Raw genomic sequence first — 24,806 nt, forward strand, 5'->3', positions numbered from 1 at the left:
ACTGAACAGAGTTACAGCATAAGGCCCCAGGGACTCAGGTCCTGTTGACTCTGCTCCTAACAGAATTGCACAGAACCACTGAATTGCTGAGCTGGAAGGGACCTCTGGAGATCCTCTAGTCCAACCCTGCTACCCAAGGCAGGGTCACCCAGAGCAGATTGCTCAGGTTCACATCCAGTCAGGTTTTGAATATCTCCAAGGATGGAGACTCCACAGCCTCTCCAGGCAATCTATTCCTGTGTTCGACCACCCTCAGCTTCTCATATATGCTCAGAAAATGATCTTGGAGCTCAGGGTGGTATCCCAAATAACACATCACAGTGTTTCAGGGACGTCATTTGATTCTTTTTAAAGTTCTTTCTGATGGCAACAGTTTACTTTTACCCTTTTACTCTCCACCTATTAAAAAACTCATTTCAAAATTTCAACACATGGCATTAGCCTCTTTACTTACCAAGTAGTACATTCATGCTTATTCCACTACCTCATTATTAACTTTGTGATGAAAAACAATGGAGTACGAGACAGATCGATACACATCATCTCTCAGCAGCAGCAGTGTGGATTGGAGGTACCAATTTATAAATCAAGATGTTAGCTGAAAGAGACAAAAAGGTAAGTGTTACTGTTGTCAGATACAGGAATCAAGACCTTGGACACGACAGAAAAAAACAAGACTTACAAATAAGTAATCTTTATGAGAACAAAATGCTATCATGGCATGAAGGTTATGAGAGCTCAAACACTGTTTAGGTAGAAAAAAAAACCCAAATGCCTCTCTTTTAAATAAATATCTCAGATTAATTAAATAATCTGCAGGAAATTTCTATAATCTAATTGTTTAAGCAATCTGTTTCTTTTCATGTGTTTACATCCACGCAGTCAGTTAGTAAGAGCCTTTTTCCCTTCAAAAAGTGATAAAAAATTCAACACCTATTCTAGCCTAGCAAAGGCAGTATTTCTTTCATTTCCAGCTATCACATAAAAGGGGATGATAAAGTACATTATCTTTTCCTCTCAGCACATGCAAATACATTTCCAAAGCCAACAGCAGTCATTTCACTTGTAAAGCTTCTTCACCAATTTTTACTATTCTACGTATGTTCAAAACACAGATCCCTGAACTGAACAGGAAGAATTCAGTCGTGCCTGTCTTGCTGCAGGCACACTTCTTCAAATTCGATGCAACTGCTTATCTGAGAGCTTGCCCTGGGATAAGCAGGGGTTCTGTGAAGCAGCCCAAGTATTCCTGGAGATTCTTGGACTTGATCCACAATTTACAGAGGCAAAAACCTTCATAGCAACCCCTCACTGGACTTAGATCATTATATCAGCTGAAGACTTAGCATTCATTTCTCTTAGAAGTCATCTGACAACAGACCTTCAACACTTACTGACCTGGCCACAGCACAGTATCATTCTGTGAGCTATTATTGACAGAAAGTACCTGCGGAGGAGCATTTTATTGAGTCAAATGTACAAGAGTAACATGACTGAGCATGAAGCCACATTCTGAGAATAAAGCCAAAGCTGCACAATAATGTAATTCAGCCTTCTTAAATGCACTTTTGTTTAATTTATCATCCCAGGTCCAAAGCAGAGTTCATCACGTGCTTTGAAGCATGCATGCACCAATTCTAGAACTACATACATAAGGTTGAATAAGGCCTCAGTGATGGCTTTTTTGAGCATGAGATATGTATGGTTGTCCAAATGCTTTTATGCCACGATCAGGAGCACACTCCAGAGTGGAGGGCAGAGAGAAGGGATTATCAGCTTCTAGGTTTCCCCTAGTTTAGGGGCTATTTTTATATCATTCTGGAATAAAATCCTGGTAATTCAAAAGCATTTTTGTTGTTAACATAAGTATGATGAGACTTTTACCTCAATGTATATCTCTCACTAAATAATTCAACCAGCTTTTGGAAGCAATCTGAGTGTTTTTTCCAGTTCTGGAAAGCATTACTAGCAGGGCATCTTAGCGTAGCTGGACATCGATCCTCAGCACCCTCTGACATCCCTACTCAGCTCAGCATCCCCAGCCCCTCCAGCTGCCACTGCTCAGCACAGTTCAGCAACTCGGCTGAATTTAAAAGCTCAGAAGAGCAAAGGAAGTAAGACGTAATTCCTCATCCAACTAAGTTCTCTCAAGCTCCAAGTTTCTTAAGGTAAACAAGTTGGGTATTTGGTGAGTTCAGTGCTTCAGCACTACTTTAAGCACTGAAGTGTTAAACTGACTGAGGTGTAAATCTTTCCTACGCAATTTGGCACATGCTGCTTCTATGAGCAACAACGAGCATTGTGTGTTTGTGTGCGTGTTATTTTAAAGTCATTTGCTCTAAAATCAATGCTGCATCATGCTTTAATATTTATGGGAACATATCTATAAGACATGTAACCTTTTATAAATTTCTATGGTGATGTCTGCGGGAAAATGTGAGACTTTTAACTTCTGAAATATTAGTGACTTTCACAACAAAAAATTTCTTGCAATCACATTAAGCACAAGAATTTTGACATGGAAAGGTGATTCCTGTAAATGAGATGGGAGAGATATGAAAATAAAGTTCTGAATGGACATGCTGTCACAATTTTGTGTGGAACATGAACATCCCTAGAATAATATGCTTTCATTTTATCTTTTATAAGTACATAAAAAATTCATCTTCCTTCACAGCTATGGTCTGAGCAGCACTGTTAGTTCATAAGAAATGTAAAATGAAACTTACTGTAGACATAAAAGAGGAAAGCCTTACTTCAATCTAATCCAAAGGAAATGAAAAAATAAATAACAAGGAAAAAATAATTCAGACATTAGGTATCTTGTACTTTGTTAATCTAAGATATTATCATGTAACAGAGACAAGCAATTTTTACAGATATTTTAATTATGACAGAAATCATTTAATACTAAGTATTATAATGGAAAATAAAGACAGTAGAAATTTAAATTCAGTAAAAGATACCAGCTAATCAATGTTATTCAATGCAGTAATATCCTAGTGCTATGCAGTTAGGCTTACCAGCTAGTACAGGGTAATTTAACCTAACCTAGTGCACATAACAGTGCCACTGGTTGGAGAAGTAGTCACTATAAACGCATTTCATTTGCTGTTCTTCAAATCCCAGCCACCAGAGCACTGTGTGCTAGAATTTCAGCAGCAGTAATTCATAGCGTAAGCCTCACACTTTTTGTTCTTTTCACCATAACAGATATTTGTAGGCTTGTTATCTTTCTAGTGTCAGGCCAACTACAAAGCATGATTTTCTGATAGGGTATTCTGTGCAGTTTTGTTTCTGTCTTCTTCTGGCTCCTTTTGTGGGTATGTACCAGAATGCAATTTAAATTTTATTTCTGTGAAAAGAGGCCATCATTTGTTTATTTTAATGACTCTTACCAAATTTATTTTGACAGCTTGTCTCCCAGACCTTTATCCCTGGGGAAGGTTTTGACCTCCAACAAGTTTTCTGTATCTTACCTTAATCAACTCCTGAGCAGTTAGGAAAAGCAGCCTAGGAAGTACATAATATCAAGGTTTGTTAAGAACATAGTGAAGGAAACTGGAAAAGATCACATTTAAAACAAACAGTGATACAGAGGGGATCAGGAGAGAACAACAAAATGTCTTCTGCAATATCTTTACATTCATCTAAGTTTAAACTATTTTATTTAGGCTACCTTCTCTCTTTAATCTGTCCCTCACTTTCAAAGGTTTCACTTATTTTTCAGTACAGGAAGGGGTGATCAGATTTACCCTCTGCAAGAGCTATTGCCACAACAGAAATCCTTTAATGGGTTGAGAATGCCGAGTATTTCCCAATACTTTCCGTTCTAACCAGATACATGTTTTACAAAGTTTTGAAGACGGCAATTAAAAGTTAAAAAGTTATTTTAAAACACAGATGGCCAAAACTATGGACGGTTTTGTCTAAGATTTTTTTTTTTTAAAAACCCATCTTTGGCTTTGTAGTAAAATAAAACAGATGTCTTCTTTATCAAAACATTCAGAATTTGGAGGACTAGGAAAAAGAGGTTTTAGATAAACAGCTTGAGGTTTTAGCCTTTCTGAAGCAAAGGTTTTCAAAATCTGAAGCCAGAAAATTGGAAAAGATGATATTAATATGCTATTGTAAACCCAGGCTCATAAAAGACATGAGTGGCAGAACTAAATATCATAACAAACTTTTAGACATTTGAATAAATTCGTAGCTATAAAGGTTAGGGCTTTACATTTTGTATGCAAAGAAAGCAAGCACTTAGAAGCTTAAGAACCACATTTAACTCTCCCAGCAAAAGATAGTTAAAGCAGGTAAGAGGAAATGCCTAAGAGGTGAATTCCAAATTCTCTCCCACCTGAACTTGAGACATCTGGAGCTCTGCCGGTAGCAATATTATCTATTACAACCTTTTCAGGCAGCTAAGGGAATAGGCAAAATTTTTGTGAATCGGTGCTGGATTTAAACATCTGAATTCTGCCCAAGTAAGTAAAAAGTCCTGTGGTGGACCTAAGTTATAATGTCTAGAACTCCTACCTACGCATAAGGCTGTTGGGTAGTTGCCATGCTAAACAGAAAAACAGTGAGAGAGAAGAACTCATTATGCCGATTTTAAAATGAAAAAACAAGACATGGAAATGTGTCCAATGTCCTAAACACAACACTGTTACAAGATAACAGAACTTCATTCCTGTCTAAATAATAGTAGGTATTGAGTTTGTTTTCTTTTTCTTTTTCCCTTTGGCACACGCAATGCATCACTTCCTACTTGAGGAAACTCACTAATCCAAAAATGTGGAGTACTGAAAATATAGGTAGAATTCAGTTACTTTTTACTGAACCCATGTCATAGTAGGAAAGAATTCTTTTCCCTTCTTTCTTTATTTACTAAAGCTCCATGCTTCAGCTTATTTATGTGCTCAACTTTACTCCCAAGAGTAAAGCGACTTACAGCTTTCTGTATTTGCAGGCTCAGATTCTAATGAATAACAAAAAGGCATTTGTGTTCTATTTGGTGAATGTGTTTTGTTACGTGTGTTGTTACTTTTATCCATATGAAATCCCCGGTGTTAGATACTCTTACATATACACTGAGGACTAGTCCATGCCCTCCTGGGGTGAAGCCTCGTGGAAAGGGTCTGACAGGAAGATCTTGGCAAGTCACAAGTGCTTTTCAAACATCCTCTGCATGGGACAAAGGGAAAATCTGCAAAACGCCCCTGCTCAGCCACATTCTGGGTCAGTGACAGTGACAAAGATAATCTTGTTTTACAGCTACCTATCACTGCAGAAATGAAACAAAGTTATCTGAAAGAATGCAGCTGCTATAAAGGAACATCATATGTGGTTTAATTTCCTCACAATAAATTTTAAAATAGAAGACTGAAGCAAACTATGCATTCCCACAAGTGTACGTCTTATCCTAAACCGTGACAGCACAAACGCTGTGAAGATAAGATAGCAAGACTTTATCCATATGCAGTCACCTTAAAAACATATCCTCGCTATAGAAGAATGCTGCAGGGAAATACACTGTTCCTCAATTTTAATAAAATATACTTGAATCTATCCTGACCTTAATAGGTATGACCTGCCATTCCATTCAGCAACTCCCATTTGTCTCTAAACCTGAAGACTGTCATCATTTCCTGGTATGAAGATCAACCAACATGTAGGTCTGTTCTGTGCAGACTGCAAAGCCTCCCTCCGTGGACCTGCACAGCTCTCTGCCAAAGCCAGGGGTCCACCAAGGGCTCTCGCACTGCCTGTCTACAAAGGCAAAATGAATGCAACTAGAGCCAGTCCCACACTCTGGCACACTACTTCCGCCAGGTCTACATGATATTGTTTTACCAGTATCCACCTATCAGTGTAAAAATTAGATGATTAGAACTATCTAAAGCAGCTACAAATGAATATTTCATGCAGCTTGATTTGGCCACAGAATTTTTTTTATATCAGAACTGGTCTGAACTTCAGACCCTTTAAAATGGCTGCTTGTGCCACGGGCTATTTAGCATAGCATCTACCTACTGTTAATGCCATCTGAATTAAACTGATACTGGACACTTCAGAAAAAAAAATCAAAAAAAAAAATCAATAAATTATTGCAGACCCCTGTGAACCAAGAAACAAACCAGGACCTCCTTCCCCCACCTACTAGTAAGATTTCATATATTAATGGCAATTCCTGATATATTTTCTAAAAGCTGTATTTTTGGAAAATCTCCTACTGTTGTACATATATTCTGGTGAACACAAAGTTATTCAGCAACTGAATCTTAATTATCGGAAGCTGATAACTGCAACACCGTACTAGCAGAATGACTACAAAGTCTACATTCAGAAATGGTGACAACTTCTTAAGAAGGCTTCAACAGAGCAGGGGACTCAGCAAAGGAGTATGGAAACATTTTGGAAACTAAAGATGTTATGTCTCATAATCTCCACTCTTAGCTACTTGCTTCCTTTCCCCCACTTTTGAACTGAAAAGTAAGACAAAAAGCAAGGATAGGGCTACCAAGAGAAACAAACGTATTTAGTCTCTTGCTCTCTTCCAAAGAGTCTTAGTCTTAGCCCAGTCTTGTTTGACTTTTTTAAGACTTGAGCATCTGCTTCTCCCAGGGGCAGCGGGCCACTCCTTTGGAATAAGGCCTTTGGAAAAGCAGGCCTCCACTGAATTCTCTTGTCCCATCTGTGGAAATCTCTTAGTACACCTTCATAATCACAGTCAATTCCAGTTCCACCCCTCCCAATTCCTTCAGCTGTGAGATCTTACGGATCTCTTATTTCCAGTGGTCTATGTTCTCTTTTTTCTTTTTTTCTTTACTCTCAATTTTATAAAGAGCCCTAAATATGCAGACCTTTCCCCCAATGAGGCAGCTTAATGAAGGCAACAAGTACATGAAATAATGTGCATGATACAGACTTTGAATTTTTTCATTTCTTTTTTCCCCTCTGCACGTGCTTATTCCGCTTGTGCCTACCTGAGTGTACCAGCATGTTAAACAAGTAATTCTGAGAGAACATGAACTAAAGTAGCCTGGTTTCTTACAGATTTATATTGAGGCAAATAATGAGCTGTAACTGAAACTTTTGCCATTATATAGACATTTATATGGTCTCTCATCCATGGGAATCGGTGTTTAATAAGAAGTAAGTTCATGTTGCAGCCTTTGGGACATTCACAGCCCTACTCAGCTGCCTATTTTTATGAAAGAACTTAATTATATTTGAGATAGATTTGGTCAAAACTGCCCAACAGCTTCAAAAGTTATTGGGGAAGAGTCACAGCCAAGCATGATCACACAAAGGACCGTTTCCATAGGAACCTAGACTGAAAACAGCAATAAAATTTGTGAAAAATTGCACTGCAGTCATTTTTAATTGAATGTTTTAAAATATCTGATCAGGTTTTAATCATATGCCTGTAACGCACATTTCTCCCACTTTCCCTCACTCTGTATCCAGCCTGCAGACCTCTGTCTTTGCACATTCTAGCTCTCCTTTATCTTCCAGAAACAAAGATTATGCTTCTCAAAGCAGGGAGGTTTCTCTGCCTGTGTTTTGTTAATCTTCTCTTCAGATGGAAACTCTCCTTTAAGGCAAGGTGAACTTCTCAGAAATATATGCCAACTGCTGCACTCTACTGCTTGCACACATGTGTTAGGCATATGGCAGAACCAATTAAATGGAGGACCCACGGGGTAAGAGGTTAAAATATCACCTGTTAACCAAAACACCTCTGAGTGTGGAGACAGAATGAAGGACTGGAGGTTGGAAGTGTCAGTCTCTAGCAGTTAAGGTCATTTGGGGTTTGGGGCCAAGGAGCAGATGGCAACCCGAATGAGAGTGGGAAAAAAGTCTGATGGTTGACAGTGAGCAGACTTAATAAAAAAACAACAGTGACACCCTGTCTTCATTATATAATCTTCAGTATTCACTGCCCTTCTCTGATGTGATATTAGTTACCGTCTCTTGCGGTCACAGTATCCTGCATTAGAAGATATGCCCACGTACAGTACAGCTCAGTGAACAGAACAGTGCAACCTCCGGGCGTGATGCCGCTAAGGCTTCTGTGCACGCTCCTAACACGGAGATCCTCAAAGCATACAGCTGCCTGTTTCTCCTCGCCGTGATGTGAAGTTTGCATGTTACTGGATGGTTCATCGCCATAAACAGAACTACTGAACTGTCCACCACTTCCACAGCACCCTGTCGTCTCTCGAGCTCGGGCAGATCTACATTACCCCATTTCCCACACTTTAACAGAGCATCGATGCCAGCGCCGCCCGGCAGCATCCTCAGGGGACAGGGTAGCATTTGCCTAGCTGTCCTGCACTGCGTTGCCTGCTGCAACGGTGACGCCGCAATCAGCGTGCGAGCTCCCTAATTTGGAGAGCGTTCGGCTGCGTCCACAGAGGCCGCGGCCAGGTTTGCCGGTGGCGACACGGTGGCTCCAAAGTCACCGCGTGCAAACCTGGTCCCTGCACCACCTCCCCGCCCCGCGGAGCCTTCTCGGCAGGCCGGGACAGGGACGTGGCAGAGATGTCCCCGCGCCTTCTCCCGCCCCCGTCCCGCCCCCGTCCCGGCCGTGAGACACCGGGCACGGCGGCCCCCGCTGGGCCCGGGCCCCGCGGCGCGGCCGAGGCGGGTTTCCGAGCGCGGAGCGGGCCGCGGGGCGGGCGCGGGAGCCGCACGGGGCTGGGGCGGGCGCGGCGCCCCCTGCCGGCCGCGGGGAGCGGGGCCGCCGTGCTCCCGTGCCGCCCTGCCGGCCGCGGGGCGCCGCGCCGCCGTGGGGGCTCGCACGCACCGGGCGCCGGCCCGGCCCTGCCCACCCGCGGCGGCGGCCGTGCGCCTTCCCGCGGCGGCGGCCGCCTCTCTCTCGGCCTTCACTACCGGGTCAGGCGGGGAGGGAGGGCCGAGGCAGCGCCCGCCCCGCTCCGGCGCAGCCACCCCTCCTCCTCCTGCCGGCCGCCCCTCCCCGCTCCCTCCTTCCTCCCCTCCCTCCTTCCCCGCTGCCAGTTTCTGTACAACTAGTACACACGCACGCAGAGGCAGGGTCCCGGCCGCGGCGGCTGCCATGGATATCAGCTAAAGCGGCGGCCGCCGGGCGGGCAGGGCAGGGCAGGGCAGAGGCGCTCCCGTGCCCCTCCGTCGCCCCGCGGGGCCGCGGCCAGCGGTGCCACCCAGCCGGCCGGCGCCGGCCGCAGCCTCCCCCTTCCCTTCCCTTCCCTGCGCTGCGCGCCGCTCCCCGCCCCGCCCCGGCCCCCCGGAGAGGAGCCCGGCGCAAGGGGGGTGGGCAGGAAAGAAATAGGAACCAAATAGCGAGAGGGAGTCGGGCAGCGCATCCCCACGGCAATGTCCAAGGGCTTGAAGAAGAAAAGCCACTGGACGAGCCGAGTCCACGAGATTGTCATAGTGAGGAACCAGGAGGGGCAGCTGGGCTTCGAGCTGAAGGGGGGCGCCGAGAACGGGCAGTTCCCCTACCTGGGCGAGGTGAAGCCCGGCAAGGTGGCCTATGAGGGCGGCAGCAAGTTAGTGCCGGAGGAGCTGCTGCTGGAGGTGAACGAGACCCCCGTGGCCGGGCTCACCATCAGGGACGTGCTGGCCGTGATCAAGCACTGCAAGGACCCCATCCGGCTCAAGTGTGTCAAGCAAGGTAAGCAGGGCACGGCGCCCCCGCCCGCCGCGGGCCCTGCGGCGGGGCCGGGCCGGGCCGGGCCGGGCCGGGCCGGGCGGCCGGCGGCGGGGCGAGCTGGCGGGCAGCGGCGGCAGCGGGTCGCGGCTGCTGGGGAGCAACTTTGTTGTTGCAGTTTGCTGCCGCGCCGCCGCCGCCGGAGCCCCCCGCCGCCGCCGGGAGGGAGGCAGAGGCACACCGCGGCGTGCGCACACGGGCGAATTAAATGTGCGTCAGTGACAGCGCTCCGCGCTGGCTCCGCAGCGGGCCGGGCAGGGGGCAAACTTCGGGAGGCCGGGGCGGGCCGGCAGCGCCCCGGGGCCGAGCCCCCTGCTCGCCCGGGGCTGCTGGCGCTGCCGGGGGCCGGGCCCCGCGCCCCCCGCTGCCGGCGGCCTGGGCCGGGCGGCCCCGAGGGCTGCTGCGCCGAGCGGCCGTTGGGGAGCGGCCGTTGAGGCGCGGCCGTTGAGCGCGAGGCGGGCTCGGCAGGTCCCCGCCGCCAGCAGGGCGGCCGTAGCGGGGGGGTCGGTGGCGCCGGAGCCCTTCGTGCGGTCCCCGGTGGGAGCCACCGCCTAAGCCCGGGGCGCGGGGATCTCACAAAGTAGAAGCGAGAGGCAGGGAGAAACTTTTAGCAGGGAACCGTCTACTTCTGTCTCTCTCCTCCGTTTCTCTTATTTATTTGGAAAGTGCTTTAATAAGTTAATAGGTTCCCAGAAGTGCGAGTCGAGAAGAGATGCCATAGATTGCGTTTAACCGTCTCTTCCCCTTTAAACTGCACCGAGCTGGGCTGAGCGTCAGTGGCTGCTGGTGCCTGCTCTCACAGCAGCGTGTCTGGAGCGCAGGGGCTGTACGCTCCTCCGGGAGCCAAGTTCAGAGGTGATCCTCGGGCAGGGATGGTGCAGTGGCTCTGTGTAACGTTAAAGCAAGTGCTCCGGCCGGTCCGTCAGCTCATCAGCTCAGCCGTTGAGGACGGGGGAATCTCTGTGGTGGGAGGATCTTTGGTACCGTCCACCAGAGATGTTTGACTGTGGCTAGTAGCCTTTGCCCAGGGGACACGGGGGAGAATTCCTTTGACATTTAGTACAATTTGTGTTTCAACGTCCTCGTTTTAATTGGTGATTTATTGTTTGCAGTGACATTTGTGATACTTCTGAATGCTTGACAGGGATGCCAGCTATCAGTTTATCCAACCTGGCAGAACCAGGAGAAAGAATCTGACTTTCATTCAGGCCTCAAGAATGGACTTTATCATGTATTCAGTTATCTATATAAGGTCAAATCTCTAAATAAAGATCTGATCTAGGAGTTTTGCATTTGTACGTTTGGGTAAGTTGTGTGATATGTTGTAGATCATATCTTGATAGTTAGAAAATGCAAGGAGACATAATAGTTTATGTGATAAGTGAAGACCAGAAGGAGCTCTGATGTATCCTGTCACACTGTCATTGGTGGGCACCTGAACTCCAGGAAAGCTGCTCTGTAGTTTCCTCTTTTTATCAGTTTTAGTGCGAGCACTCTTACTGTGACTGTATTCAAAAGAAGCAGCAGTGGAAGTGTCAGGAAGACAAGGGTACATTGTCTGTTCGCTAGGTTATTTGAATTCTTATTTTTTTCTTTGCAGAAATGCTTTATAGATACTTCTTTACACTAATGCCAATTTTAGGTTACTTTCATGTAATACATGAGACAATATCCCACTCCTTCACTGTTTTTTGAATGTTTCTTTTTAAGTTAAAGCAATCACTAGTGATTCATTATGTGTGCACCCTTAATAAAGATATCTGTCGTACATGAATTAAGGACATTAGTCAGGCTTTTAGTCCATGGATTACTGTAGCTTTCTTGAATGAGACAGAGAGGATGAATTCTAGATTCTACATAGATTGTATATATTAGGAGTTTTACATCCGTGTATTAATACACTACACTTTTGATGTGAGTCCTCAAAGCGCTGGCCAGAGGACTGTGTGCTTGGAAATTGCAGCTCTGCATAGCTTCTTGGACCGAGAGAGACTTCCTGGTTGGAATGATCTTTCTTATGCTCCAGCATCCTTTAGTTTGCCAAAGGGAGAGGCCTGCTGGATCCAGCTCCCTATTTTAAAAAAAGGTCAAAGTTGTGTATATTTTTCACCTGACTCCTCCTCCAGTGTAATTCAGTCTAATCTCTGCACTCTGTGGTTGAAAAGCACAGACATCAGGCATTGCTGTTACTCACAGTAACAAATTACTATTGCCCAGCAGTACTTTACAGCAGTGTGTAGGAGAGAAGAAGCTGGGAAATAAAATCATTATATGTTTTTATAACTTAGTTCTCTTTATAATTATAAAACACCTTTAGTGTGCTGGAACAAGGTTAATGAGACCATTATCATTGTTTCCGCATAATTTATCAGCGATAACTCTATAAATTAAAATAGCATGACCTTGAGACCATGTGACTGTAGCAGCTTCTTCAGTGCTGCCTAGGAATGAAGTCACAAGGAGAAATGTGGAGGTAGAACATTACTATTTATAATGTGATGCTTAGGAGACTTAGTGTATTTCTCTTATTTGAAAGTTTTGATAGCAGTGAAAATTCACTGTTAGATAAAATCAGGGAATGGCTAATTCAGTTTGCAAGAATTAGCTTATCTATTTTGAATTATAGAAAAGAAAGGTACTTTCATGATTTTTGATTATTTTGTGTTTGTTTAATCTCATCCCATTTTGAAATAACAAAATAGTTTTATCCTGTGATGAGGTGAATTTTTTTTTTAAACAAGTCCAATGGCATGTTGCTGTTTTATGTGAGCCAAACATTTTGAGATAAAAATGTTAACTTAGAAAAACAAGTATATAAAGTGGGAGTATATAAAGTGGGAGTTGCTGTGTATCATCAGGAGGAGTAAACATCATGAGAAACTAATTAGCAGTTCCAGAATATGATCCTACATTGAACTCTCATGACACCTAATAAATAAGTATTTTAATAAATGAAATTATTGCCTGGCTTTGCACGGGGAGAAGAGATTATGAGAACCATTATTATTATTATTTTTCAATTCTAATTTTAAGAGTTCACAGGGAAGTATTCCTTGGAGACTATTTTCTGGGGTTTCTTCTTTTTTTAATTTTTTTTTCTGCAAGACATTTATTGTGCTGTTATTGGCAGATTCACAGAGATTCTCTTAAAACACAGTGGGTGATATCTTGGCCCAGATGAAATCAGTCACAAAGCTGTCCTTGACATCAAATAAAGAAGATTTAGGATTTCACCTATAATGTCCTATAGATTTTTGAAAATGCACCCTTTCAGTGGGCGAATTTTGTACAGCAGTCAAGTTAGTCAGGTATATTTGCAGATGATATGCATTCTGAGCTTCTAGTTAGCACTCTGGTGCAGAAAAGAGCCTTAGTGTTTCTGAAAGATATACTTCTTAATTTCACATGTAACTGTTTTTATATATAAAATATTTTAGATTAAAGAGTATATTCTTCCCAAGTGCACAGATGCATAGTTTTAAGAGTAGCACTGTGTTAAGGAAAGACATCCTAATTTGGATAAGTAATCAAGCCGAGAAGAGCCATGTGAGGAAAAATATTGTCCCCAGTTCCACCCTCTGTTCATCATTACTGTCTCAGATCCCAGAGGCCCAGGATGCGCACAGACTCCAATACAGCTTTAATTTTAGTTTGAAGAGTTGCGGGAGCAGCCCGTTCGATTGTACTGCATACGCCAGGATCTTTATTCTTTGCGTAGAGTTATAAAGTTCCGCAGATGCAATGAGCAGAATCCCAATGAGTGGTCTGAAAGCATGGATTTTAGTACTCAGGAACAATAGAACAGATTTTGTCCTGCAAGTGTTCGCTGACACATCACTTCCTCGAGCAAAATGGTTTTGGCATATTAAGTAACCAAGTGATCTGACTAACTGAACATTTTCATTTATTTTCAAAAATAATTAACTAGTTACATCACCAATATGAAACTAGATGTCAAAGTCAGTAACATTGATATGTAGATTGACACTTCCTAATATCTTTGATTTGATTCTAAACTGTCAAATTTCTATTTAAATGTCAACCCATAATGCTTTATCTCCTTACGCAAAAAAAGCATTTAGTGCATATAATGTAAGTAGGGACTTAAAAAAACTTTACCTTCCAATCATCTACTTAGCAGTAAGCATATGCTAAAATGATTTGCTGGGTATGGATGGATTTAGGCATATTTCCAAGTACTTTCCCTGTCAGGAGAAGATCAGGACTCTCATAAGGAACAGAAGAACATGTGTGCGTGGGCAGACTGCGGATCCACCTTGCCTCGTGTCCTGTTTTGGGTAGTGGCAACAGTGGTTTCTCAGGGAGGAGTGAAGGGATGGGACAGTCCTTTCCCAGCACTCAGTGATCTGTGGCTCAGGGACTTAGGAACCTATATAGGTTTCTTCTTCTTCTTCTTCTTCTTTTTAAGCAAATTCATTCCTGAATTCCACCATTAAAACCTAGATTGCAGGTAGCAAGCCTTTTTTTTTTTTCTTCAAATGTCTGAGACACACTTTCCAACAGTGAAGTTGTATAATATTTTGGTTTTCCAAAGTTTTGCCCTGCACAAGCAAATAGCATGTCAGCTACTTAAAATATTAGTATTTTCATACAGAATATATCATACACATTTTCTTATGTATAATTATGGTTTTTATTAAACTTCTTTCATTATTTAAACTCTTCAATAATTTTTTAATTTTTGTTAGAATACTGTATGCATACAGTATGTCTTTTTTGTGTTTTCTCTTCCTGAGTATCAATATATACTAGCTTCTAAGGTGTGAACACTTGAAAAAATTTTCCTCCTTAATATGAAGAGCAATATAATAGGAAGCTGCATTATTTTCCCAAATAAAAAATATTGCGGTATCTTGCAAAAAACAAACACAGAACTATGAATAACCCTGTGGTTGCACTTCTGGTATATATTGCAAAGATATTCTTTGAAAAAATGCTGTACTTCAAACCCAGTCTTTTTTTCTAACTTGTACTCCTTAAGATTAAGCTAACTCTGGAAATTAAATTCGAAGTTTTCTTTTAACCATTACTTTATGTCATTTTTGTGCTTGTCCATCTTAATTTAAAGACCATTGAAGCTGACTTCTGACTCATGTGGCAAGTGATTTATTCTGTAACTCCTCCAGAGAGATGATGATGTTTCGTGTCAGGAACTCTGTACACTGGCAATAGAATTATATTCATCAGTCTTTCTGATTCTTTGAAAATCGCAACTGTGCCATTAAAGTATGGGGCCATGACTTTGTTAGTGCATCATTTCCTTGAAGAAATGAAATAATTGAGAGTGCTCTGCTTGCTTTTGTTGAGTCACTCATGGTTAAGTTCATCTCACGCTAACACTTGTCTGCCTCTTGATACTATTGACATCAAACAAAACTCTACTGGTATAAGTGGGTAAAACTAAGTCTGACTTACTTTATATATCCTATAACCTCACCTGCATTAATTCAGTGTCTGCTAAAGGTATGGATTCTGAGCTTCTGGTTTTAGTGTTCATGTTCTCCTCCCTGCTCCTTACAGATAGGGAGCTCCTTTCATGAAGTGCAGGAGTTGATTATTTATCTACTTTTTTGTATACAAGGAGAAGTGTATACATGGAAAAGTTCTTCAGGAGGGATTTATATGAAGAGATGGTCATGGCTGTGATTTAGAAAGGGTGATGGAAATGAAAGTGCTGCAGTAGTTGTAGAAACAGATGTTTCTTGTTCTTTTCTTCCTCATAATGGTATAAACTAATGAAAAACGAGGAAAGTCCTTTTTTATTACTGTATGGCGTCAAGGCAATGATCTGAGGACAGAGTGCTACTCGTTTACTGTTTTAACATTCAGGAAAAAAGTTTTTCTTCCAATTCTAATGAAAAATTGTTGGAGAATTTAGATTTTTCTTTTCAAAAGTTTTTTATTTGGGATTAATTTATCTGACATGCAAACTGGAAAAGCCTTATTTAACCATATGAACCTGATATTTATCTCGCTTCCATGAGTCAGGATAGCTGATTTTGATATGGCTATACTGTGTGAACAAGAAGAAAGTCTAACTGCTTTTGGAAATTGTTTTACATATTTGTATGCGTTCATAGTATTCTTCTGAGTGAAAGCAGTTTAATTAGCTATTGAAACTATATTAAAGAATAACATCTAGAAATGAAATAGGGTTAGTGTCTTATTTATTTATTTATTGCCATATTTTAATCAATGGGGCTGTCTTTTAAATGATAAACTTAGGATAGATTGAGTCATTTGATTAAAGAAAATTATGAGCATATATATACACACATATATACATCTGTATACATATTTTTGAGAGATATAGGTAGGATTTTTTATCTTTAGGTTGAGTTTGTGTAAGACTGCAGTATTGCAGTCTCGCTTTTAGTAAATTTTAGTAATTTTGCAGTATTGCTTTTAGAAAGTAATTTTGTAGTGATTTTTATGGGATTTAGAGTAGTAGTCTAAAATATTCTTCATAGAAGTTTTGATGTGTCTATATATGGTACTTAAAATGAATCCATTTATTCCAGTGGCCGAGCAATGTGCGGTATTGTACTCTTCTGCAGTAGGAAATAAAATCATCATAAACTTTGAAATAATATTGAATAGAGATTCAATATTGTTTCATAGGTGGCTAATGAAGCATATGCAGTCCCTAGTGCAGAGTTTAAAGGTATTGATTTCAGTGGCAAAGCAAAGTGTCCATCTCCAATTTTGTTGCTGAATGCCATTGCAAAGCTGGCCTTAACTGAATTTTCTCAAATTGCAAGGGATATGATCTCAAGTCATCTCCCCATGTCTGGAATGCACAGAATATCTTCAGTGTCACAGTGTCTCCTCAGCACCAGTTATTTGTTACAAACTGGCTTGTTTTCAACCTCGTGGAAGTCTACCTAGTAAGGAGATCTAATAGTCTTCCAGGCCCTTTGTACAGCTTTCTCACCATCAGCTGAAGCTACCACAGTGTAAAGTGAAATGGCAGAAAGAAGCAATAGAAAAGTAAGAATGTGAAGGGCTTTAATAAATAGGAACTAGCATTCCTAAATTGGACAAAAATTCCCATTAATAAGTGATAATCTCCAAAACTGTGATTTTTAATAATTTTTAATGTTCTTTTAACATTAGCCTAAAAGTGTCCCATTTATTCAAATCTCCTATCCATTGTTTGGACTCTTCACTAGAAGTTTAGTTGACAGAAGCCTGTTTTTTTGTGTAAATCTGCCATGTATTTACTCTTTTTACTTTGTGTAAATGAATCACAAAATGCATAATTTCTGAACTCTCACTCAGAACATGCAGATTGCTTGGATCCAGACAGTTTTATGAAGAGGTATGTTGCTGTCAATGTGGCACTTCAGGTATTTGCTCATTCATACCCAGGTTATGATTGGTAATACATGAATAATACTATTTCCACTCTACTTATCAGCTTCAGATATTTCTGCTGGATGTCTTTGATTATTTCCACAATGCATGAACTCAGTAGGAAGGGAAAAAGAAGACAAGGAGGAAAATGAAGAAAGCAAAATGTAGGAGAGAAGGTCCCAGCAAAAAATCCAAAGAGTTTATTAAACTAAAATTACTGGTTTCAGAAACCACATGTTGTGTCATATCCAAGAGATTCTCCAGCACTGAGAAGTCAACAGAGAATCTGCATTGCCTAGGTATCTCTTGGTACCTCAAAATACGTTGAAATGCTACACTGGCCTAGGGCTGGCCTTCTAAAATACCTACAACTGACTCTTTCAAATGGAAAAATTAGCATTCCTTTCTCTTTAGCTGAAATTGTGAGTTGTTCCGAAGGGATCTATGCTTCTGTTCTGAGTTTTTGCCAAAGTAGGGTGAAACAAATGGTGCCCGCTGCAAAATGGGATGGAGGTTTACCAGGTAGTGTTTAGTTGCCATCATGCCGGAACTGTATGCTGGGTCTCTCGCTGCTAAGGCGGCACCTTGACCTCTCTGGCTCACCTTCTGCGTTCTCGTCCTCTGACACCAAAACGGTTGCGATGTCATTGGGCTTCAGAAGTAGTGCTGGCCCACGAGCGCTAAGAAACTTAAGCACCTTGCTTTTCAGATTTCTGACCTTTGGAAGCAAGGGTAACAGTTAACCTATACAAGACTATCTGAGAATTGAAGAAAAAATAAACATACATGTGTTTTATCTATTGCAGGAAAAAAAAAAAAGAGTGACCCTCCATGTCCACTAGCAGAAAAAATATGTAGGTGAAATAATGGCTGCATACATTTCTATATAACATTTTTTTAACACTGTTGAATCACCTTGGCTCAGATCAGTGCCCTTCAAGGAGCTCAGGATCCCCTTCCCCCAATACCCGCTCTCTCCTGCAAATCGCAGAGTCTTACCTGCCACCAGCGTCCTTCTTTTGTGTCTGCTCCCACAGTGTCTCTGCTTCAAAAGCGTCCATCCTGGTTCCTCTCCCCCACTCACGTACCTTTGTGTCCCTGGGATTCACCCTGGCGCTTTCAGGTAGCATGTCTTTTTCAGGTCTGGATTAGCACAAGCTAGTTTACTGCGAGTAAGGGATTTCTACCCTCTGAGCTCCAATCTACTTCAGAAAGCAAGCAGGAAACTTGATTTGACTCAGAATATTGGCATTCCCTTATTCCAGCTTGTTCCTGTTCGGATGGGAGCAAGCCTGGTGTAAGTCTCCCATTGTACGCTGACCTGGGAGATGTGTGACACAGCCTTGACAGCATATAGTAGTCTCTATATCCATTGATGGCAGTAATTTCATTGAATTATCCAGAATTAATAAATTGTTCACAGAGTCCTCAGGCCTCTCACTGCGGCCCAGAGTTTTCCTTTGAAGGTCTGTTAGGTAGGGTACTGGTGACAAAATTGAGATTATTCACTATCTGCAGAGTCCAAGCAAGTTTTTTTTTTTAATAATAAAGCACAGGATGGAAAAATATTACAGCCATATCCTCAGTATGCAGGGAAAAAAGAGAAAAAAAACCCCTAGAAATAGATTTTATAGTTATATGTCATGCTGATATGTTGGCTCTGATTAGCAGAATAACTGAAAAAAATAATAGTAGGAGTATAATTAGCAAAATTTTCTACACTGTATACTAGCAAATAAACTGTATAGTTGTGTTAATATAATGTTGGTATTACAGAGTGGAAATCCTTCCTGGAAACAGATACAGATGCCAGCCATCTTTTATTTACTCACCTATTTATGCTTGTGTCTTCATGTGAGAGCATGGTAATTGCATTGGCTGGGATGATTATTTGTTTAATTATATATTTTTATGCATTTTCTAAAAAAATTAAAATTCTTCCAGCTTCTTTTCAGTCCCAGAGATCATGAATTAATCTGCATATTTCCTTGTAATTGATATATCCATTTTATAAAGGCACATGTAACTCTTCCTAGAGAAGCTAAAAGGGAACAAAATTAGCATATCCATTCCATTTCAGGACATTGTTTCACAGACAAGTTTTTACAACACAGATAATTTTTGTTTACTTGGTTTTAAACTCAGACTGAAAACTGAAGAAAGGTCCTGTTCATACCTTTGTATGATCTATATTAAATATTTTCTAACGTGTTACATTTACAGGCCTGGTTTGTTAACTAGTATTAAATGGAACGACTTTGTTAGCTTCTGTTGCGTCCTTTCTAAGTCTGTCTTTGTGCTAAATCAGCATTAATAAATGTCATATAAGCCTCTTTTATGCTACCAAGATGGTATGTTAGTGAAAACAAGGATTAGACCCTTTATATTTTAATTCTCCTTATATTTTTATGAGAACAGCATTTTATGCTTCAAAGTATAGCAGGGGCCTGCTACAAACTTAATAACCTAATACGGCACCTCTATGCTCACATCATTTAAGTGCAGTCCTTGGGGAGGGAAGCAGGCAGCCGCTGTTTAACTGCCTGTAGCAGACTGGGACGAGAAGTGAAGAACACCTTTTTGAGTTAAATTATCATGGGCCTTGGTTAGGTAAAATGTAATTACCCCAGAAATTTCCTGCATGGCCGCTACACTACTCTTCTGCAAAGCTCTACTTAAAACTCCGTTCTGCTAAGGTGACTACTACACACTTGACAATATTAGGTGGTGTGCTGTGACTGCTGTTCATTATATTGACAGGGATTGTTTTACTGGTATTTCTGATTCCTCTTTCCGTGTGGGTTTGTTATATCTGCCTGTTGTCTCATGCATAAAGCCTGAAACCTTTTGGTGAGAGGAGCTGCCTTTTTATTATAGCAACTAGCATGACAATTTCAAGCTGGGAGTCTGTAGTTTCTATGGCAATGGAAGTATTCACATTAAATTCAGTTAGCCGTAATGTTTTTTTTGGTAATAATTATTGGAAATATTCGATATCACTTTAGCATAAGATCTGTAACTTTAGTTGACAATATTACAGTCTTAGTGATAGAAGCTCTAGAGCAGACAATATTTGAGCAGTATGATTCAGAGAAAATACCCAGTTATGCCTAACCTAGAGCTTCTACTACTGCTAGCACTGGTCTCATGGTCTTTCCATTACAGACACTGCTAGTGAAGTCAGTTCAAAAAACCTCAGCTGTACTATATAGAGAGAATATATTTCCTGAACAATTCCATTTTTCTTTTTATTATCTGCTCCATTTACTTATGGAAGAACATTTTCCTCCCGTAAACTTCTAGAAGAATTGCTGGAATTTCTGATAAGCCGGTAAAAAGAGCTTTTTCAACACTCAATCTATTTGGTCATTTTCCAGTAAAAATAGCAGAAAAGATTGCAGGAAAAGAATGCAGTACAGCACTGGAGGCTTTGTTGGGAAAATAAAGTAAAATCAAGATGTTGTGGTTTTTTTAATTAAAAATAGAGTCAGTAATTAAAGTATTAGTTAAAAGGTCTTCTGGATTTATATTTATGTTGAGTTTTTATGTTATGCCTGTGGTACTTACATACTGAAATAATTCTTTTGCAGAACAGAGGGACCCACAGAATTAAAAAATGTCTGCTTTATATATCTATATGAAATACTGTAGACTTTTGCATACAGTTAATCTGACTTCAAGGAGTATTACGGCTGCTTTGTGTTGATAGGGGTTGGTGTTTGTGTTTAAGGCAGATTTCTGATCAATTGCTGTAGGAATTGGTTCCACTGAGTTGCAGAATTTTGCCTTTTGTATCTGCACATTGTTAGCCAGGGATATTGAGGTGAATGCTTCTGGGAAAGTGATTTGCAGCTGAGACATTAAGACAGAAGTCTTCACATATATCTCTCTAGACACTAATATTATTCTTGTCATTAAACTATCTGAACAGCTTCCAGATTCTAAAAGTCTTTTACAAAAAGATCTGTTCAGACTTCCCCAACAGGGAGTTAACCTTGTCCTAACCAACCTCAGCAAATTTCAGTGCAGGGAGGAAAGCTAGGCCCGCATGAAAATTCACTGCATTTTTGATTTCCTAATCTAGGCTGTTAGATATTGTTCTTAGAAACTCTTATGAAATTGCTGTGTTTCACAATGGTCATGATTATATTTTCAGCATGGGTACTGTCTTTTTATGGTTTGTATATTATTTAAAGTCTGCTACATTTTTTGGAAGGAGTGGATCTATCACTGCTCAGTTTTCTCTTTATATTCTTAAAAAAAATAATTTCCTAAAGCATTAATGTTACTATTAGTGTCTCAAGACAACTGAAATCAGATATCCTGGAGACAAGTACTATAAGTTGACAGGGAGAGGCAGTCACTGCCCCGAAGAGTTTATAGAGCTTAATTAGACACAGTAGATGGGTAGGAAGAGACGGAACCACATCGTGATGAAATGACTTGCCTGAAATCTCAGATCAATCAATAACAGAGTCAGGAACCCTGCAATGCAATTTAAAAGTCTGTGCAAGCAGTACTGCATCCAAGTAAAGGCACACAAAACCGAAGATTGTGTAAGGTTTAGAATTGCAAAAGAAAACTCCTGTTCACTGAGGAATTCTATTGATTGCTTGAGTAAAATATTTTTGTAGGTGTTTAATTTAAGTTTCTTCCATTCAGTGATAAATCTCAAATACAGTTTACTCATCATGTAAACCAGAGGCTTTTTCAATAACAAAGAAGCAGAAGCATGCAAAGACTTGTACAGAGGAAAGTGTGTGGTGGAATGTTGTCTTCTAAAATAAAATACATTTCAGAAATATAGTGGAAGCAGTAAAGTTTGGGAAACCAAAGTATTACAGATTTATATATTTTAATGAGATATTTATGTGTGTTTGCAGTGTTAACTGGACATACGATAACCTCAACCACACCGTATGATACATTTATTAAAATTCTTCTGGGCTGTTAAAGCCTCTGCCTGAACTGTGGCAAATTGCACATACATTTGTGTTTTTTCTTTTTAAAAAAAACCAACCAAACAAACAAAAAAATCCATCTCATTTGTTTTGGAAATATGAGGAGTCCTCAGAAATCCTCAGGCAGAGTTTGATTTGCCAAGCGACATGTACAGTATAATAATAAAAACTCCTGAAATCTCCTATGAGATCCTCTCTTATTTTTGACAGTGCCGGGGGACTTTAGATCAGCTCAGATCAACGATGATTTCTTTAAGAGCCCTGAATTTGCCATCTTTTAACTCAGATCAGGTGAAACAATTGGCAGAATCCTAGCTTTAGCCCAACCTGCAAACAGTTTGGGCTAGGGTTTACAGATGTCCGGTGACATGCCCTCCAAATTTCTGAGAAATGAGACTGTCTTGATTTTGCCAGGATATCTAGTAATCTTAGGCAGGGCTCCATTAAGGCAATTTTGGTTCCATTTACACCATAACATGATTATACCTTTGTGGCTCTGTTCTTTCATCCCTCCTTCTGCTTTCACCCCCATCCCTTTGGCACTGGTTTCTCATTTCTGACAGCAAACTATCGTCCCTCCCACTAGCTCTACCTGGTGTGGTGTATGTCTGCCTGAACTGGTAAAGTACCTTTCACTGTTACTCTTCCAAACTTTGAGAATCCTCTAGAGGTTCGCTGTATCTTCCTCTTTCAGTGCTTAGGACCCGTACAGTGTTAAAGAGATGATCAGTGAGAGATCAGAGGAGGATTTCCCTTGAATGAGCAGCTAGACTTAGGTCTTTCTCAGAATGGCCAAATCCGCCCTTCTTTTTCGATTGCATCCAGCTGAGGTTCTGCAATCACAAAAGATACTTAGGTCAATTGTTTTCATATTTCTTTTCATATCCTTTTTTCAGTGCCCTTTTTATGTAGCACAATACTTCTAGGTCTTTTACACAAAAGTGGCACAATTCAGTGTAGCACATGATGTACACTTCAACTGATGAAAAAACTCGTGTCTCCTTTTGACAACAGTGTAGTACTGTTCACTGTACAGCACCCTTCAGCGTGGAATATATTATGTAGTTAGCCCACTAGGACCTCGATTCTGAAGTTCATCATGGGCACACTATTGCCCTGCGTTTGCATCATTAATTCGTTGAGGCTCTTTACAGATGCAGTCATTTGCAGGACTGAGGACGAAAAGGATATAGGAATCCTTGAAAAGCTGCCGTCACTGGCCTGAAAAACAGCAGCTGTTTAGCAGTGCCTAGCATACTATACAGGAATTGGGTACAGAAAGTGTATAACACACTGTGCAGCCAGTGTTACCAGAGACCAGGCAAGATGAGCTGGACTTTGGCCCAGGTGCCAGAGTTAACAGTCCATACTCGTACAAAGAGCGTGGTGATACTGTGGGTCCAAGCTGTGCCTGACAGAATAGCGCTGGGATCATTCCCCTCCCAAGACCACATCAGGTCTTTGCTGTCCTGTATGCAGCCTGAATTCAGCCAGCCTTCAGGCTCTTCGCACACTCCGTCTGCCCTTGGGGCAGGAGATGCAGATGCCTGTCTTTGAAGGGTGCTGAGGTCCATCCCGCAGTGGAAAATCCTGAGTCTTTTTTTATTATTATTATTTTTTTTTACTTCTCTTGTGTGGTCATCAGAAGGATAGGATAGCCATAGCTGTACCGCGCGCTGCATCCAGCCATGTCACGTAACAGATGAGTGCGTTGTGGATAGCTATCAAAGCATTAGGGAACTTTCCCGTTGGGAGGATCAGATGAGGCACCTCAAAGCTGTATCTAAAGACATGCTTGCAAACAAGTAACTTGAACTGGCTTCTGATTTGACTCTGAGACCATCCAGTGGAGCAGGTCCGTATAGTAATCTCCAGTGGCCATTGATGCAGGACTAGGCCTAGATAGGAATTCTTTATCTAATATTTTAAAGATTGCTTTTTTTCTTCTCCTTATTTTTTCAAATTCAGAATGAAACCAGTGTCAAAACTTCAAAATTTTTTTGAAGCAGTATTCTTATTTCCTGACCAGTCTTCTTCAGTTTAGTTATATCTGTCTAGCCTGAAAGCAAGTGCTCCTTGCTGTGTTGCTGGGCACTGCTTACACACAGAGAAAGAAGAGTGCTATGGACTCGATCACCAAATCACCGACTAGTTGCAGCTTTTAAGTTCTTGTTTGGAGGCCTTCCCAGCAAGAGCTGACCACATCTCGTCATGTTTATCTTCTGAGATCTGATGGGTCGCAGAACTAGTATGGCATTGCTCTGTGTCAAAAGTTTATGCACATGTTTATTGATGTTTTGCCTTAAAACAGTGTTGTGTGTCACGGTTGAGAAACAATTTCTGATCAAATCCACGAACAGCCTCTGTGTCTCCATAGCCCAAATACTTTTTGTGGGCTGGCAGCTACAGATACTGCTGTGTCCTGAATACAGCCTGCAGTTAGGGAGGGTGGACTTGCAATGCATGATTTATACAAGAGGTTTATAGAGAGGCAGCAAAACAGGAAAAAAAACCAGTTCACTCAATTCTCTGAGTCAGGAATTCCTCTATATTTTAGATTGCTATTTTTATATTTTTCTGTTATGAAAAGCATGTCAGTTGAATTTGCAGGAATTCTTTTCTAAATCAAATGCATAAATTCTATTATAGATTAATATAGATTATTTACTATATATTATAATAATAAGTATACTAATATACTAAGTATATTAGTATTATAATATATAGTATATAATATATAATGTATATTATATAGTATATATAATATACTATAA

At 41.1% G+C, this 24,806-nt stretch overlaps 1 protein-coding gene across 9 annotated transcripts in view; it reads left to right on the forward strand.

Annotated features, from left to right (window-relative positions):
* The first annotated feature begins 8,984 nt into the window (after positions 1–8,984).
* MAGI2 (membrane associated guanylate kinase, WW and PDZ domain containing 2) overlaps positions 8,985–24,806 on the forward strand; it is a 743,930-nt gene continuing 728,108 nt past the window's right edge. For all 9 annotated transcript variants that reach the window (XM_064505113.1, XM_064505115.1, XM_064505117.1 and 6 more), the window contains exon 1: positions 8,985–9,658. In XM_064505113.1, coding sequence (XP_064361183.1) covers positions 9,358–9,658 — 301 coding nt within the window. In that variant the 5' untranslated portion in view covers positions 8,985–9,357. The remainder of the gene's footprint in view (positions 9,659–24,806) is intronic.

Source organism: Dromaius novaehollandiae, chromosome 1 (assembly GCF_036370855.1).
Source record: "Dromaius novaehollandiae isolate bDroNov1 chromosome 1, bDroNov1.hap1, whole genome shotgun sequence".
Classification (NCBI taxonomy): Eukaryota; Metazoa; Chordata; class Aves; order Casuariiformes; family Dromaiidae; genus Dromaius; species Dromaius novaehollandiae.